Source organism: Athene noctua, chromosome 12, assembly GCF_965140245.1.
Source record: "Athene noctua chromosome 12, bAthNoc1.hap1.1, whole genome shotgun sequence".
Classification (NCBI taxonomy): domain Eukaryota; kingdom Metazoa; phylum Chordata; class Aves; order Strigiformes; family Strigidae; genus Athene; species Athene noctua.
In genome coordinates, this window is record NC_134048.1 from 22,473,490 (window position 1) to 22,492,758 (window position 19,269).

At 44.3% G+C, this 19,269-nt stretch overlaps 1 protein-coding gene across 4 annotated transcripts in view; it reads right to left on the bottom strand.

The window, feature by feature from the left end:
• P4HA2 (prolyl 4-hydroxylase subunit alpha 2) overlaps positions 1–18,437 on the bottom strand; it is a 30,387-nt gene extending 11,950 nt beyond the window's left edge. For all 4 annotated transcript variants that reach the window (XR_012634416.1, XM_074916132.1, XM_074916133.1 and 1 more), the window contains exons 1-9: positions 18,323–18,437; positions 17,011–17,115; positions 10,023–10,119; positions 8,212–8,308; positions 6,090–6,241; positions 4,410–4,547; positions 2,917–3,156; positions 970–1,181; positions 14–190 (exon numbers count right to left, since the gene is read on the bottom strand). Coding sequence is in view for 3 of the 4 variants with exons in the window: in XM_074916132.1 (XP_074772233.1) it covers positions 14–190; positions 970–1,181; positions 2,917–3,156; positions 4,410–4,547; positions 6,090–6,241; positions 8,212–8,308; positions 10,023–10,101 (1,095 nt within the window). In the remaining variant the exon portion in view is untranslated. The remainder of the gene's footprint in view (positions 1–13; positions 191–969; positions 1,182–2,916; positions 3,157–4,409; positions 4,548–6,089; positions 6,242–8,211; positions 8,309–10,022; positions 10,120–17,010; positions 17,116–18,322) is intronic.
• Between the last annotated feature and the right edge of the window lie 832 nt (positions 18,438–19,269).

A 19,269-nucleotide genomic window follows, 5' to 3' on the forward strand; every position in this document is an offset into this window, starting at 1 on the left:
AGGGGAAGCTTACCCTTGGCTTAGCTAGCTGTTTAATTTTCTCAATTTCTTCATCAGACATGACTTCATAGTATCGTACAATATGAGGGCTGTCCCATTCATCTTCCTCCTTAAAGGGAGCTATGAGCAGATGAGGGTTTCTGTTTCCATCATGGTACCTACAAAACAGCCTTTTTTGTCTTCGAGGTGTCTGAAACAAAACACCAAACAAAACGTTGTTTGCTCAAGCACTTTTCATGAAATTAAAAGAGGCAAGACAAAAATCCAAATGGGCTTCATTCCACAAACAGCAGAAAAGCCCTCAGCTGACTAGCAGATTTAAGAGGTAAGCATGAGGGATTAAACAATTTACTGCAAACAGAACAACCTCAGTGTATGCCACTCGAGATCCCACTGAGCAACACCTGAAACACTAACCTTTAGGAGAATTAAATCACAATAGGTTACAGATTAAGCAAGTGACTACACAAACAGCAAGCCGTAAAAAAAGTCTGGTGGTTATAATTAAGACTATGCAGATGGAACAAACGTGTTCCTTTCCCTGCACTGATAATTAAAGCCATGTTTGTTGAGAGGTACTGGGGACTGGTTGGTCAAAATCACCTCAGAAGGACACATCTAAGCTGCAATAGGGATGGAATAATGCAATTCCAGCAGTGTGGCAAAGCATAACCAGCTCCCAGTGGAAAAAAACTCCTAGTACAGCTGCACAGGCAGCATTTGAAATGGCCGAAGAGAATCAATTTTCAGCAACTTTTAAGAAGTATAGTTGAGAGGTGGTTTTCTGTCTAGGACTAACAGCTGGAGAGGCCAGAATAGAAGGTATAAATCTCAGCCTGGACAGACCTACATGTAAATTTTTCTTTTAAAAAAAATCTTTGCAGAAGGCAAAACTTATCACCTCCCAGCAAGCTTGATCACCCTCACATAAAGGCAGCACAGTCAGGAGAGTCTTTGCCTTCCTCTTACCATTTTTACCCCTTCACCTCTGCAAAGGGCCTCATAGATGTCACGTTCTGGCAAGTAGTCAAGAGGCCTCTCATAGGCACCACTTTGCACCACTGGTTCTGTCGTTGCATTGGTCTTGTTCACTGACTTCTCTTTCTCCTCTTCCTCTCTCTCCTTCTCCAGCAACTTCTCAAAGTACCGCAGATTACTGCCTGCTCTCTCATGAGCACTGTCTTTGAGAGAAGAACAGACCAAACCAGTGATTTATGCAGTCTCAGGAACTGTTAATACAAACAAGTCTTTGTATCACAGCAATAATCCTCCCTTTCCTAAAGCATTATCAGCAACCAAAGGCACCGGTTTTAGTCTGTGCTGAAAACCAGCGCTGAGAAGTTTGTCTTTGCAGGAACACAGAATTGTTTCTGGAAGGACCTATCACAAAACTTGTTTTTCAGTAAAAAAGCGTAGGAGTTTTTGGTCTTCATATCCATCCTTTTCTCTTAACTTTGCTAGCCAGTTCTACCCAAGATAAACAGATCACAGAGCTCAGCAGAAGAAATCCAGTTAGTCCACCTGCTGCACCCCTCCTCTCCACCATGCTCCTCATCCACACGCTTTAACCACGGGCTGCAGTGAAGTCCCAGCCACAGACTCCAGTCCCAAAGGCTTTCTCCAAAGTCGGGAAGCTCAGAGGTGTGTGTCACTGCTTCACAGCCCATTTAGACATCTAGAACAGAGGTATCCTGGATCCCTGGTGTCACTGGACCTATCATTAGTGATTTATTAATCACAGAATCATCTTGGTTGGAAAAGACCTTGAAGATCATCTAGTCCAACCATTAACCTAACACTGACTATTCTCAAAATTAATGATGTTGGTATGAATTGATAAGCATCAACAGACCTTTACCCAGCACAACCAGAAAGTTTCCTGTTCACCCCAAAGTGTTCCTGGACACTAGCACCTAGAGCAGTTTCTTCCCCTTCTGACCTTCCCAAGCTTATTGTGTTTATCTTCTTTAATTAAGCCAGAAGGCCACAGAAGTCATTAGAGCACAGAGTAATAGTGGCCAGAGAAGAAAGCTTCCTCAGAGCAGAGGAAGCTGCTGCTCCCAGAGGGAACTGCCAAATCTGTTCTACTGCTTAGTGCTGACAGGATCTGCCTTCTGCTATCAGTACTAAACCCTGTTATTGCAGAGGGAGCTAGATTCAACATATTCATATTCTCAAAATTTTTAATGTATGAATTTTAACATCTGCAGATACTACACTGATACATATTTTTCAATGGAAAAGCTTCACCCACTCTCAGGATGCAGCTAACATCTAAGAACTATCAACACTGAAAAAAAACATACAAATACATACACAGTAAATGTTAATTCTAATTGGAGAGGATAAACCTTTCCAATGCAGGAAGTAGGCAAAGCTGTACAGGAAGCTATGCTTATTCATTTAAGAGAAAGTCAGAAACAGACCAGAGATAAACAGATTTTTAAGAAACCCAATCTGTTCTGAATATTCAGAAATAAATGCTTTAAAATCTCAGGCAAAGTATTCTTCTGGCATCAGAGTACCTGTACCGAGGAGTAAAGAGGAATACATGAAGCCTGGAGGACTCTACAGAAGATAGAGCACTCTGCCTAAGTCCATGGTAGCCTTGATCTCCAGCTGAGACAACCCAGCTTTAACCAAACACAACCTCTACACTGGCTGAAGCAAAGCACACAAGTACTGCAGTCAGACACACATTTGGTCTTTGGGTAGTAACAGCACAGACTATAAGACAGCTTGTTAAAGATATTTCATGTATAAGTAGAGGTTTTTATTTCAGGACCTATGTTTATTGGAAGCCACCTGGCAGGAGATCCTTCCAGTCAGCTCATAGTACGTACGGGCCCTGACTGTTCCTGGCTCTGCTGCTGGCAACACTCCCCAGCACTAGAATTGTGGGGTTTTTGTTCTTACCAAGGGATATCAGACGTCTGGTAAGCTCCATGGCTCTGTGTAAATCCCCAAATTGGAAAACAGCATAGCTGAGATAATCTAGGATCTCTACTTTGCTGACTGTTGTGTCCTCCCCCTCGTCGTGTTGTTTTAAGGCTTGCTCCATCCAGAGCACGGTGTGATAGTAGTCTCCATCATTGTAAGCGGTCTTCCCCATACCGAAGCAGTCACCTACTGTCAAAGAGGATCTATATTTTGTCCCTAAAACAAACAAAAAAAAGGCTTTAAACAATCCACACAGAAGCATCCTTGCCTTCAAATACATAGGGCATATTAAGGAGTATGTGTAAATACACGCTTTTATCATCCAAAAAAGTTTCTAAAAGACAATGCTTTGACAATATTTTAGGTTCTGTACTAAACTGATCACCTTCAGAATTAAGGATTAAACTCTATCCCAATTCTGTGGCATTAATTCCTTTGAAAACCAACAGGAGTTTAAAATAGAAATTACAGTGTTAAGCTCTTGTGTTTTCTGCTGCAGACAAAGGCAGAGCAGGCTAACAGCTTAACAAATTTTACTGAACCTACAAATTAACACTGTTAAATGATCAGAGAAGCCTGACTACACAGAGCTAGCTTGCTTGCTCTTTACTAGAGATGTGTATTTGTGCACAAGCAAGCTGATTGTTATTTAGACAAACTGGGCATCCATTTGACTATCTGTGCACTGTTTTCCACTTACTCCAGCTCAGCAGATGCACAGATAAGACTTAATTTTAAATTCTTTGTCAATACCCTACATATAATAATTAAAAGTGTTTCATCAGCTCATCTACTCACACTCTAATGAAGCCTATTCAGTTTGTAAACAGTGTGTTGCTAGCAACCATAGCCAGTGTCAGTAAGTCTCACAAAAGTATCAGCAACAAACATTTATCAGGACTCAGCTGCCAAAACACCGAATCATCCCAATATATCTATGTACTTACCAAAACATCTCTGGCAAAAACTTAGTCCCCATTTCAGAGAAAGAACAGGGGCAAAGTGATTCAACCAAAGCCTCGTGGAAAGACCAGAGCAAACAAGAACAAAGTCAAGGTTTGAGAGAGCCACCACAGCAAAGAATTACAGAGCAGCTCCTTCCCTTGGTCCATAACTTACTGGGGACAGGAAGTACCCAGAGTATTTGCTTACACAGGAACCTGCACAAGAAGTCTGTTGCCCTTTCTGGTTTTGGTATAGTGATTGTAAAAATCAGCATTTTCTTTTAAATTAATACTCATTAAAAATGCTAACTGAGCTGGCCACTGCAGACCACAGTGCCTTGGCTTGGGTGGTAACAACCTCAAGGTTGTTCTCAAAGTGACAAAGTAAATACATCCTCGAGCATCTAAGCTGCACGGACTCTCAGCACCGTGGTCCTGCCCCGCTACTGGAAAAGGGCTTTTGGAGAGTTTGAGGATGTTACTACCTCCCTCCTTTTAAAGGACAGGAGAGCTTTGTGCACTTACCAGGTAAATCTCCTCGAGATAGAGTTTCAGGATCCAGTTTGTACGTGTCCTGCAGGCGCATCAGAGCCTTCGCAGCTCCAGTCTCATCTTCTTCGGTTGGAAAAAACTGACGCTGAATTGTAAGATTTGCAATAAAGCCTTTGCAGTAAAAGGGAAAGATGTTACTTCCAAAGTTTGAATAAATACCAGTACCAGATTAACACAGAAGAGGAAACATCTGCTTTGTTTTGGGAATTAAGATTCAAATGATCCAGATTTAAAGCCTCTTATTAGGCTCTCAAGTTATAAAAACATTGTCTTCTCCCATTTTAAGGAATACAGCACACAACCAAAAGATACAGGATAACTAACTAAAACCCTCCGTTTTCTTGTGCCACACAATTACTAAAGTACAATGTGAATCTAGTGATCTTTGTTTTCCTGCAATGTCTCTTTCTAGCACGAAAACTTTAAAGCTTTCTTCAGTTCTCCTGCAATATCCCCAGAGACAACTGCAGATCACAGCACCAGACAACAAATTCAGACTCTGTACTTCAACCTGAGAATCTGTAAGAGCTTTTTCAAATCCCAGCCCAAGGACAGAGACCCTGATCCAGGATCCCTTAAGTAAGTGTAGGGCTTTCCTCAGTAAGAGGCTTTTAAACCCAACAAGTAAGATCAGGGGACATCTAGAAATCAAGTTACATGCACTACACATCAAGGTTACACAGCAGGTTGGTCAGGCAGAAGCAGGGGCAATCAACTGAAGGCAAACCACCCAGCCAATTCATCCTGCACAAGCAGAACTGGAAAAGGAAGCCTTTAGAAAAAGAATTAATGACAGAAGTACTCAGTAAAATTGAGTATTTTATTTCCATCTATGATGACTATTCCAAAAGGTAATAAAAATCTTGGCTGGAAAAAGCTTCCAAGTATCTAAGCTTCAGCATATGCAGAATAGAAAGGGAAAACATGCAGTGTTCTGCCTGAAAAACACAGCCTCTTCTGCCTCACTTTCAAGGGGTCCAGTAAAAATAAACCTACGTTTTTAAAAAATTAAGCTATGGAAGCAAATTCAGGCAGACGCTTTGACAATGACGCAAAAGCAAAGATTAGTACTGGAAACATTTGATTTAAAAGAAAGAGATTTACAGATAGCCACTGTGTATTACCCTGTTATCAGACTGACTGCAACATCTGCCAACTGTTCATGCTGGGGCTGGTATCAAATCCCTCACCACTTCTGTATGGGTCTTATTTTGACTCTTAAATCTTATCTGCTGATCAACGTGGTCAAAAAACAATGATCACCAAGACAAGCAGCAGACTGGGAAAGCAGAAAAATAAGTTTTCATAGAAAGGAACATAAAGCTCAAGACCAAGCCTAAAACAATAGTTGCCAACACACCTGCTAACTTTATATCCTGTTGTCCCTTTTGCCCCAAACGGCACAAGTCAAAAGATAACAGGGCTAAGCCAAGCGAGAGCTTCTTTGAGTCTTGCCTGAGATGTGTTTCAGTAGCAAGTTTCTCTCACGTGGGCAACCAGTAAACAAGAGGTCAGCTATTAGTTTAATTTTCAAACAAACTTGGCAATAATATTTAAACCACAGCTGAGTGTGCAACTCTCCAGACTAGAAGGAGGACAAGCAACTGTGTTGTAAGGCCACCTCCTGATATCTCCTCCCCTGTAGCTCCTTACCGTTTGTGGTATCCTGAAGAACCAGGTTTTCCAATTCCAGCCAGTCAGTATTTAAGCGCTTCACCAGCTTATACGCATTTACAGGATGGGCTAGGTACCCTTCTGGATCAGAGGTTGATTTGCTAGTCAGTACCTCCATTTTTTCAGCCCAGCTGGAACAAGAAGCATATGCTTCAGTCTGAGAACAGTTTACAAACACATGTCTTCCTTCTTAAGTCATCCTAATTACACAGCTAGAATCAATTTATTGCTGCTTTCACCATCATAACCAGCTTTCAACTTCAAGGATAAAGTACAACTGATTTTTTTTAATAGTCTTTTTATATGGATTTTGTTTCCCTGCTTTCTATTTTAAACCTTACGACAGCAGGCATGCGTCTCACTTGTAATGAGTCTTAGCCATAGATTTTCAGCATACTGCACTTCAGAAAATAATGATATATAGCACACAATCACTGTGAGTGTCATTTATCTATCTCCTAGTAAACAAGACAAGCATAAATATAACCCAAGAGTTTTTCAGTTTTAGGGTAACTAAAGCATAAGCATGGATTTTCAGACTGGAAGCCCTCAGTACCATGGCAGGGCTCTCAGTCACCCAGACTGCAGCCAGTCAGCTTCACAGCAGCAGGGGGAAACTTTCTCCTCTGGTTCACTGCATTTGAACTGCCAGCTATGCTGTTGATGCTACAGTGACAATTTCTTCTGTTGTCCTTCATATTATCCCTTAACACAAACATCTGGCCCAACTGCATGTTCCTCTCTCCAGTACTCAACAGGAAGAAAGCACTCAGCTAAACTAATAATAAAAATAATTACAATAATATGGCTTTTCCAGAGATCCTTTACAGGGATATCAGATTAACAACATACATTAAAACCAGTCTCACCTGCACTCCCTTTTTAATTTAGACTTTCACTACTTCTAATATTTATTTTGCAAAGCAGTAAATACTGTCAAGTTCTAGACTCTATGCACATCACAGTGTGCTTTTGCATCGTAAATATCTCTCTAGAACTAAGAGACAAACTACTGAAAAGTGTTACCACATTCCAATGATAACATTTAGCACCTCTGCCGCAAAGCATATGCCTCATACACTAGCAGGACACGAGGGCTCAAATACTGGCACAGTGGCAGAATACTCTTGCTTACAAATACAGCAAAATACGAGTCAAGTCAAAATTTAACAAATTAAAAAAGCACTTGAACATGTCAGTCCTTAAAAAAAGACTTGTTCATACATAGATTGAACTGACACTAACAATTCTTGGAGACTGCTTTTCCTCTGAAGGGCAGCTTTTCAAGAAATGAACATTTATGCATAGAAGTGACAAGGCATCCCTACTATTTCACCACTCCACAGCCCCATCCCCATCCTACACCCCCCCAAAGGGAGATCAAACTGCCACATATAGCCTGGAGTTTAGAAATTCTTTGGAAAGCATAGCTCCATTTAGAGGCACTCAGCATTTCTGAACCTGGACTTCATTTAGACTATTCTAGCGTCACACCCTATTAGATATTACTTCCAGCTAGATAAGTATTAACAGTCTTAAGGGACACAGAAAACATCAGTTGTCAGCCTTTCAAATGATCTAAGCTGTTGGGATAAGGTCCGAGATGTGCTGTAGCCAGGTTGACAACTGAAGAGGAGGCAGGAGAACTGTCCCTGAGGGCAGAGCCAGCGTGAGAAGGAAGCTGGGGATTGGCGTGTGCTCCGCTAAACAGTGAGCTGGTGCTGTGGCACAAGTAGCACAGAGCACTGGCACCCAGAGGCATTTCACTCGTAGGAACAAGGCTCCTATGACACAAGTAGTGTCTTCTCCACAGAGGCACAGGGATGGTGCAAGGACAGGGAAAAATGGGAAGCACCCAGCAGACAACAGTTTCTAAACAAGCATAGAAAGCCTGAACAATGCCTCAAGCAGGGCCAGCCCTCTGCAGGTTTATGAGAACAAATTCCAACCACATTAGTACCTGTGGTCTCATGGTGATTATCTACTGAGGAAATGCTACCAGGATCTAACAGCAAAGAGCGATGACAGGAAGGTGTGGCGTAACTCAACACAACAGATCGGCCGCTCTGTCACCATTATACAAACCTCTCCCCCCCCCTACCTTTTAATCTGAGCGAGCTTGCTCTCTTCTGCTCGGATATATTCCTTTAAAGACTGTACCAAGTCTTTCTCTGCATAAATCAGGTCTGTCATTTGACCTAAAACCAGAGTTTGACAAGTGTTAATCAGACCTTAAAAAGTAACAGTTTCCAACAGAAGACAGACCTCAGATGCTCTGGGGCTATTAAAACCTATTAAGGGCACACACTTCTATGCCTGTAAACCAGAAAAGCTGTTATACATACAGGCCTGGCATTCAAACTCTTCAAGGGGCTTTTAAAATCCCCACTTCAGTTTTGCTGTGACCCCTCCGTTGCCTCTGAATTACTTTTAGTATTACAATTATACGCAAGACACTCAGAAGAAGGGTTTGACATTAATACAGCTATTGAGTCAAAGCAAGAAAAAGATCCAGAGAGTTGCCGAAGCATCTGTTCTGCATGTGGATACAGATTAGGTCACGCTAAGAAATTACTGGTCTAACCATTGGCATCACTTAAAGTTACAGCTTTTCAATATGGGTAACCATGGAAACACAACCTATTATTAACTACAGAGGAATTTCAGACTAAATGTTTATAGACTGACACACACACTCTCTCTTTCCTGATTAGCATTAGTGGAAGTTGTGCTAGCAGGTCAATCCTAATTGCTACGACAAACTCCACTTTTCAAAGACCAAACACCGAAAGACCAGATGAACTTTACAAATACAGCCACAGCTTTAGTTTCAGCATTCCAAAGTAATTATTAATGTGGCATGATTAAGTAGATGGAAGTCAGCAGGTTGTGCTATTTTCAGAGTCAGGAAAGGTTCAGGAATAAGTAAGCATAAAGAAAAGGTGATCTTTCACAGTAACCTTGCACAAAAAGCTGCTTAACTTCAGAAAAAGAAACGAAATAATACATCTGTATTTAAATACTGTTTAGCCAACTCCAGAGCACGGGAGCACGTGCTGGAGGTTGGTTGTGAAACACCACTCTGCCTTGCTCTGGCTGAGCAGTTCCAGTGGTGCAAAATAAACCACTGCGAGTTCCGAGTTCTATCATTCAGAAACACAGCCCCAGTGAGCTCGAGGCATGTTCTGGAGAACAGCCAGTTAGAGCTAATCAACCTCTGTTATCCTTACAGGGGTAAATTCCTCACACTATTCCACAGGAGAATATTAGACCAAGTCAGGGCAGAAAACTCAGTTTGTGCTTATTTTTAGGCTCTGCCACAATCAAACATGGTTGTACCATGGCTATTAGAACACAAGAATTAAACTGTCATAAAAATCAATCTATTTTCAGGATTTATAACAATGTAAATTCTTCAGGATTTACTCAGGTCTTTCAAAACACACATAAGGTAAGGGGGATATTAATTGTTCCTTCTGATAACTAACTCCAGGTTTTTGAGACAGGAGATTTCAGGTTCTGTGAAAGAAAATATTTCACATTTTTATCACTTAAATTCTCTTCGTATATCACAAAGTCAGGACTACATTTTTTAAGCATAAAGTTTGTGTTGTGTTCAAGACTACAGCAGTTGCACAATTCTTAATAAAACACAGGCACTGTCCTACTTTACTGACTGAGCCCCAAAACTTGTATCATGCTGTTCACAATGCACCGAGTTACCCAACAAATCGCACTGACACAAGACTTGCAATGCAGAAGAGCATCAGGAACATGGAGGAGTAGCTCTTCCTATTGCAGACAGTGATTGAAAGGGCCATATGAAGAAAGCCATATGCTTCAACTGTAAACTTTAACAGCTTACAATCACATTAACTACATCACAACACCATGCACTGGTTCTTTCCATACCTATGGAGGTGAAGAACTCTGCTTCTGTGTGCCAGATCAAGAAAATACAGGTAAAGAACAACTGCAGCCAGGGCTTCATCTTCTAGATAGCTCAAACCTGTAACAGATTAAAAGAAAAAGGAGGAAAAAAATATTAACTTATTCGTGAGAAAAAAACTCAAGGCATTAATCTTCATCTTCAGTCATTCCACCCTCATAAAAATTATTTAGATCCTTGAAACACTGAATTCTAAAAGTAAAGCTTGAAAAAAGACTTCTTCAGCCACAGAAGCTGTTATATAACGGTCTCAAATGCTATCTGGTATATTCTTTGGGATTTACATGGAGGACACTGCAGTCCATGGAAGGCCCAGATGACAGAAGCATTGGAAGCAACATATCTGTCCAGAGACAGCGAGAACAAGATCTTCTGCAAGGGCAGCTCAATGCCTTCCACTTCAGGCATAATTACAGCTGGAAAATAGGAGAGTATACAAAGCTGCATTATATTCCAATAATAACAGAAGCCTAAATTAAATGGTCAGACTTGTCAAACTCAGTTATATAAAAGCTGTCTAGAAATACAAATAGTGAGAAAGCCAAATAGAGAAATACAGATTTTTGTAGCGTGGAGGTGGCAGCGATGGTTGGAAAAGTTGAAAGTGAAATTTCCAACTCTGCTTATTCAAGATGCATCATCCCCCATGCCTCTGGGCACAGCCTGTATGACTTCTGTATTTCAAAGGCTGCCACAGCTTAGAGACCCAGCTCCTCGAGATGGAGGCTGAAGGCAGACTGTTACATCTCTAAGGGCACAGCCCAACGGGGGCACGGAGGGGAAAGCCAGTCTGAGCCCACAGATAAGCAAGGAGAGGCAAGGTCTGTAGAGAAGATCCTCCTGGGAGCTGTAATTCTCCTGGTAGATCTGACAGCCAGGGCTGCCTCTTCCAGGAAATTTATGAGGAGCCTGTGCTGCTCTGGGATCAGCCCACAGCTCACCCCAGAGCCGCCTGTTCACCGAGCTGTCACGTACAAGCACTGCTGCTCAGCAGACCCGGAGCTCAGCACCCACGCGGTGTCAAAACAAATATGACTGCTCACCTTAATCCAAGGAGCAATTCTTTTTTCCTACCCCTTCTAACTGGGTAAATTGGTGGCTGGAAGTCACTGCTTGCAACCCACTCTTACACCAAACACATTAAATACCCTGCAGCTATTTGGGGCAGAACAGAATCACTTAAATCTGTGAGAATGGGGGATAGAAGGGGGAAGGGAAAATACATGGAACACCCTAAAATTTCAAGCAATACAGCAAGTGGGAAGGTATTAATAAAATAATTCTGAAACAACTCTAGCTCCTTGCTCCCTTGAGCTCCACATACCTGCCTGCCCAACGCAAGACAGAAGGTTGATATTGCCTTTCCCTTCTGGGTTTTTTTCAAGCCCACAGCATGACAGAAACCCTCAGCTGAGCTCACCAGTGGGTGCCACGGGCATAAACACCAAACACACCGCCAGTAATGCTACCATCCCTAAGAACATCAGAAGTAGCTCTGTTCTCTGCTGTGTATTATCACATGGCAAGATGATTGGTTTTAAATTGTCCCTCTGATTACTTTAAAAGACTACATGAGGAATCAGAAACATTAACCACAACAGTTTGCAAGCATGAGTAAGCAGGAAAATGTCTCACAGCATCATAATAAGTCTTCTCCTTTCCCTCTTCTGTTTCTCACCCCCCTGCAAACCACATATTCCCAGACTGCTTGTTTAAGTTAGTTCAGACCTAGTACATGGGTAATCTGAGAATTGAGCAAAGCTGAATGAATAGTACCATGCAGAGGTCTGCCAATACTAAAAGCCACAGTAAGCGATGTAGCAGAGAGCACAGCAAGTCAAAAGCACTTGGGAAGCACATTAATTTGGATATATTAAGCCACAACTGTCCATCTGCATAGCCTGTCATTGTTTCACAGAGTGATTTTTTTGGATGTGCTACACAAAGCCTGGCAAAACAATTACAAGGGAACTTTCCAGTTAAAACAACACAACTCTACATTCTCCGCCCTCCACCTCCCCACCATGTTCTCTCATGGCTGAGGATATCTGCCAAAAACACTACAGCTAGCAGCTTGTCTTTATTGCAGATCTTTAACAGCTTTGCCATCCTACTCAGATTCACTTGAGTCAATAAACAGAAACCTCAGTAAACAGAAATCAGCTCTTGCTTGAACAAGCAGGACACCTGGCTGCAGGGTGTTTGTACACATTCTTTTCACAGCTGTTACTCAGAAAACCAGCACAAATAATGAATTACAGGAGACTGAACATAATGTTATAACCACATTCTTGGACAGCACCCGCATGTGTGCTTACATACACGTATGCATGCCCACCCCACCACAGCTAAACCATCTGCTAACAAAGAGGGTAAGAGGCAGAAGGGACATTAACACCTCCCACCTCAATAACCGAGACAAATGTTTATAAAGCCGGTGTGTTTCAGTCAGAGGATGGAAGAACTTAGTTGCATAGAAATACCAGATAAGAAGTCTGTAGGACAAATACTGCCTACACTCCTGGCTTTTATTCAACAGCATCTTCAAATGACAAAGACATCATGCCAGACAGGTGAATTTCAGATCTCCTTTTATTTGAGTAGCAAATTCCTCTGCAACAGACTGAGAAGGCTTGAGCAGAACCACTGGGCTCAGCTCAGCCTTGTGCTACAAGAGCTCCCCACGCAGGAAGGGGCAGCAGGCAGCTCACCCTGTCCTGAGCATGGGCTCTTAAGATGGCCCAGCACAAGCCCATCCTGGCTCATTGGGCTACGTCAAGTGGCATCAGCACAGGGGTCTGGAGGCCACACGTCTCTGCTCATCTCCGAGGTACTACTGCCTCACCTGAGACAGTTCTCGCTGGAGTGAGAAGCTGTCCCAGCAACGCTGATAGAACTAAACTCCCTTAAACATGCCCAGCCAGCAGAGCTGAAGCACTGAGCAGATGGATATTGTACAAACACTTTTCTTTAGAGTGTAAGACCCCAGTGAATCATTGCTGCCACTGGAAAGAGTGCTGTCAGACTTCAGAGAGTGCTGGCAGAAGGAAAAAAGGTTCTTCTAGACAAAATAGACCAGGATGGAATTTTTCTTCACAAGTTAAACTGAATTCTTTATTAAATAAACTTTCCAAAATTCTTAATCAAGAAGATAAATATAAAAACACGGACCTGAACTATAAAATACAAGTTGCTTGCACATTAACCAGGGTTACCAGTTTCTCACCCACTCTGAATTTCATATCTAATCATGGGGGATTCAAGCCAACTCCCACATGAGCCAAAGGGATGACTTTTTTAAGGTCAGAAGAGGGAAGAAATATCTATTACTCATGCAGTCCCTTTAGGACTCCCACTTCTGATCAAACTGATAGGCTGCAGTTTGCCCTGCACACCACAGAACATGAGCATGACCCTCACAGACCTTCCTTTAGACAGAAGGCAGCACATCTACCCACAACTGCTCAAGCTAGAAGGACAAAAAAGCAGCCCTCTCTCCCCTTCACCCTGCAAGTCTCAGCAAGTACCATTTAGCTGGCACAACTGTGTATAAGGGGACTTGATTTGCACTGTAGCAGCACACAGGATAGGTAACTGGAGATTCGAGTTGCACTATCTCACAGCTCATCATTCACTCTTGTCAGCTTTCCATCCCAGATAAGGGTGTGCTCAGAACTAAACCCTTCAATTGCTGACCAGCCTAACTAAAAACAGGGACTAACAAAAGCGAGTCCTTCATCCAGGCTCTGAATTTCTACAAACTTCTTACATAGAATTAAACTGAGTGGAACCAACATGAGACCAGTCCATGTAATTTAAAGAAGTCACACCCCTTATCATTGCTTATTATGGCAAATCAGGCCAGAATGTGACTCTTGCTGTATTGTGAACACTCACTTTGATCACAGGAACTCCAGAAAAACCCACAGTACTCTTCCACTGCACCACTTCGACATGACAGCACTCCCTTTGCTATAGGGAGTGCTATTTGCTATATAGTGCTTCTCTACGAGAGGTATGGAACTGGGGTGTGATTTAGCTGCTCCCAGCAAGGTCATCTCTTTCCAAAGACTCAGTGGGGGGGAAAAAAGGTTTCACAGGGTTGTTTTCAGCCCCTGTGAACACATTTCTTTCTAAGTCTGTATTTCAGTCTCCAATCCACTAAGCTCAGTTGACATTACCTCACAGCCACTCCAAGGTAGTTCACATTCAAGGCAGTGATGCAGCTGGCTAACAACAGGTATAACAGCTAGCTCAGAAGTGAAGAAAAAAGCACTGAGTGTGCAACGCTTCACTGAGACATACAAAATTACAGACAAAAACTTGTGTACCATCACTGCTGAGCTGACTGCCAACTCACTGCTTCAGAATGTTGCCAATACTGAGCACAGATCACAGTAGAAGTCACTGCTTGGGTCATCAGACATTCTCTGCAACATGTTTTCCTTCGTGACAAATTTTAATTACTCCCAACAAATCTAGTTTTCTATTTCCTCCAGATTTTTGGTTTGGGCTTTTGGTTTTTTTATTCGGGTTTTGGGGGGGAGGTTCAGAACATACAGCAATGCTTTTTTCAAGCAATTAGGATGGACTGGCATTCCCGGGCTTGGTTCCATTCTCAGACCTATACCCACACCTTGCTACAAGGGAATAAAGTTTGTGAGAAAGTATCGTAACTAGACACTGCCAATACCATTTTTCTGAACCATCCCAATGCAACAATTTACAAGCTGATGGCAGAAATAAGGGTTACAGCCCATCTCCTCTTCTGTGCTTGTCTATGCTATTAAAGGCACCTGGAAAAATCCCTGCTGCATGTACCTAAATTTGAAGTACCATGGTGAAAGCTAACAAGCAAATCACTACTTCAAAGTCATCTCAGGCCACTCATGGGCTCTTGGTGCATATACAGCTAAGAGGCCCACATGCCAGGCTCTGAAGAATGGTCCATCCTCCAACAGCAATTTGAGGCTGGACTCTTGGATGAGACAGGTTTGCCCGGGGCTTTGCCAAACACCAGGGCTTTCCACCCACTGTCTTATTGCTTGCAGGCACAGTAAGAAGCAGTGAACTGACTGTGCAGCTGGCTTCATCCCCGTTCCCCTCCACAAACAATGGAGCTTTAAAAGTAGGCAACAACTTGCTATCAGTGTTGATGGCTGTGGATAAGGCTGATTATATTTAAGTGGTAAAGAGTACAAAAAAAAAACCTGCAAGATTGCTTACATGCTTATTTAGAGCCAAAAGATAGGCTGAGCAGTAAGCAGATTTTCAGGATGTTGCCAAGAAGAGCTTCTCTCAATACCTCTGTAAGAAAAGGAGCCATAAATATCCAGCTTGTAGCAGTATTTCAGGTCTTGCAGATTAGCCTGACACATTAGCCAGGAAATGCTTGGCACATGATGGCAGCCATAAAACTATTTAAAAACTATTAAATACTAAGGAAACATTCATTTATCCTAAGAAAGCAAGCCTTCACCACTGGCTGAAGCCTCTGAAACAATAATTCAGGGCCAAAATTCATTCACATGAACTCAGATGCTCCAACATTCAACCACCCCTCTGACCTGAGGAACTCTGGATTTAAAGACCTACCAGTTCCCCCCACAGCCCACGCTGTCATATCCTGAACCTCACGACAGGATTCACACACTGCCAGGGCAGCACACAGTTACCTCACTACAAACAGCAAGCTCTCCATCAAGTGAGTTCTCTCCCTCATCAAATAACTGCTTCCCAGCTCCTTCCCCCAGCACACGCTGCATTTACTGCTCAAACAGCTTATGCCAACATCACTACCTTTTTTGCCAAAGGGTTTACTGCGCATCTGAAAACAATTATAATTGCCTAGCAAATAATACAGCATGATTGCCTTGCATTTTTCAAGGCAAGGCAAAAGAAAATGAGGAAAACTGTTCATTTGCACACATTAACACGGACACAGTACATTCATGCAAAACTGCGTGCATTTCTTCCACTATAGAACGGCTTGTGTTATCTTTCATTATAATAACAACCTTAGAAACTGTAATCACCTTGATTAGCTCCCAACAGGCTTTTTTTAAACCCATAGAAAGGAATATTTCTTCCACACTCCAACAGGCAAGAAGATTCATGCTAGTCTAAGGCACAGCAAATCTGTCTGCATCTTACTCTGCAGCGTCTGCAAACTAATCCCATATGAAGCAGCCTGGAGTCAAATCCCACACTGTTAGTCAAGACAGCAAGACTGCATGCTCTTTTTCCACTAGAGCTTATTTTTTCAGCATCAAAATTTAGACTGCATTTTACTGTGCAAAGCCCATCATTTTAGTATTATCACAACACTTAATATAACCTTCTGTATGCTTGTGCAGCGTTAAAGAACCTTCCTAGTCAAAAATAATTGGGTTTCTGTATACAAAGGTCCACTGTCAATGAATTGTTTCTTTCAATTAATATCAGCAATTTAATTAAAATCAGACATTATCTTGGAGGTGCGGGGGTTGACTCTATTCTAAGATCACCCTAGAACGTGCCCCCTCACCATACTCCACAGTCTCATTTCTCAGACATATAGAAAGCCATACACAAAAATCAGAACTAGTCATAGGAAAAATATCTGTGTTTACAGCTTGCTTCTTTGGAAGTTTGCCAGTGTGCACAGCATGGAAATTATAAACAGACTGGAATCTTGACTTAAACCTAGAATGAAAAACTTCTTATACTAAATGCTACATCATGCTCCCTCTGCTGTTACTGTCTTTGAAATACATAATCATACTCTGGGCTCATACTTCCTGCACTGGGATGAGCTACATTAAGAAAAATTAATCTCAAGAAATTATTGCATAAGCAAGAAGCAAAATTCCTGTCTGTTAGTGTCATAGCAATGCCAATTTACAACTGTAGAATAATGTTCTGCCTGTAAAATGTGCGTGGCAGTTATTAGTGGCTATACTTACAAGATACCTGCAGGGATTATTTCCTAGGTCCTAAAAGCCAGAAAATTTAAGTATTAATCTGGTAAACACGGCTGTGGTGGCCTTTCAGCTCAGCTTCACCCTCGCAGAGCACCTATAAAATTAAGGGGCAAGAGATTTTGTTATAAAAACGTCTTCTGGGAAAGCCTACCTTCAGTACTTCCCCCTGAGGAAGGGGTGATTACTGGCTAGGAATACCAACCACCACCAAGGCACAGCCTCTCTCCTCCTTGCTGCCAGGTTATAAGGACATGCTTCGCTGCTTAAAATAAAATTACCCCTGTCTGGTCAAAAGCATGTTTTGCATTACTATGCCGCAGCAAGCTCCTGTTTCCCAGCTGAGCTGTGGTAACCCTGCAGGGAGCGAGTGCCTTTAGCTCTCACACCAGCCTGCCCTCCTCTGCCTCCGCACACCGCACGGTACCGCACACCGGCGCTCTGCGGGCTTATCACCCCAGCTCAGCCGCACGTCTGCGGGATTTCACCAAGGGGCTTTTTTCTTTTTTGAAAACACATCTCAGGTTAAACCCAAATGAGACAGAACCAGTGGGGTTTTGCACACCTTCATGAAGATTAACAGGCGTGACTGGCTCCATCCCGAGGCTCCAGCAGGCTGGAAACACACGCACATACAGCAGCTGACACACAGTAAAATAAGTGGTAATATCAGCTGTTTCTAAACCCAAAGGAAAAGGGGAATCAGCCCTTCCACGTTTTTTTGTAACGATGACACTTCTAACATGTTTACCAGGACCCAATGATATTTTTGGAGTGTTATTTTCGGCTTTTCCCCCCAGCAAAGCCTCAGTCCCCCGCCAGCGCCCAGCAGCAGGGAGCCAGGCCGGAGCCATTTGCTCACCCCGCCGCCAGAGCCTGTAACCCGGCGCTGCTCCGGGGCGCGGACCGGCGCCCACCGACACCAGGCAGCGGAAAACGGGCTCGGCGGGGGCAGGTCCAGCGCCTCACCGCGGCCCTTGGGAGCTGGAGCCCCCCTTCTCCCCTCAGCTGCCCTCCCGCTGCCCGAACGCTCACCCAGCCCCTGGGACCCCCCCAGCCTGACTCCCCGCTCCCGAGAGGGACCCCCGCGAGTCCCGGGGGGAAGTGGGGGGGCTGCGAGCCCCGAGGGAGCAGCTGCGGGTCCTGAGGGGGCGGCTGCGAGCCCGCCCCGGGGGAGCCACCGCCCCGCTGCCCCTCAGCGCTGAGCGGGGCGGAGCGGCTACACCTGCGGCCGCCACCGCGCCCTGCCAGCCCGGGGCTGCGGCCAGCCCTGCCCGCCCGTCCCGAGCGCCCGCCCGGCTCACCCGGCAGCCGCAGCCCCTCTCGCCGCGCTTCTAGAACCGCCCCGGCCCTTCCAGCCGCGCCGCCGCCCGCCCGGCCACCGGCCCGCCCCGGCCCCGCTCCTATTGAGCCGCCGCCACGTTCGGAGCCCCGCCCACCGCCCCGCCCCTCCCGCCGTAATGCCGCGAGTAGCGGCGCGTACACACAACCCCCCCTCCGCCCCTTCCCGCCCTGAGGCGCGACCGCGGGGCCGGGCCCGCAACCGGGGTGTTCCCCGGTTAAAACCGGATTCCCCAGAGGAATTAAACACTAAAACCGGCCAGCCTGGCTCTGAAACCTCCCCTTGCGGGCTCGCTGTGCCTGCGGCTCTGGCACTGCCGCCGGGCCGGCATGAGTTGGGGTGTTGCCCAACGTGTCCGTGTAGGCCTTAGGCAGCTGGCAGTCACATAAGGGGAAGGAAAATGATGTTTAAAAGGGAAATGAGGTGATGATCAGTGTGCTGGAACGTACAGGCAGGGTGTGACAGGTTAAGGAGGGAAGGGCCGGTCTCCATGCCGGCACGGGCCACCTGCGCCCCGCCGAGGAGCAGCCCGAGCCCCCAGAGCAGGCTGGGGGTCACGGCACACCCTCGGCCCCGGACGGGCTCGTCGACTGAGGGCAGCGTGGACAGGGCTGAAACAGAGCCAGGAAACATCGTTTCCCCACAGTAAAATCTCATTTATTTTCTTTCCCCTACACAAATGAGCGTTCGCATCAGTTCAGAGCGGCCATCATCGTTACCACCCATCGGAACGATTACCTTAGCCAAAAATAACATCTTTTCGATATTATGTAGAGTCAGAAAGTGAATCAGACCGAGACACCAAGAACAAGCTACATCTTGCTTTCCAGATTCACTCCACCATCACAAGTCCATTCGCTGAACAGAGATCTAGCGAAATGTGACTGGAAAAGCAAGGGCTTGGGAGAT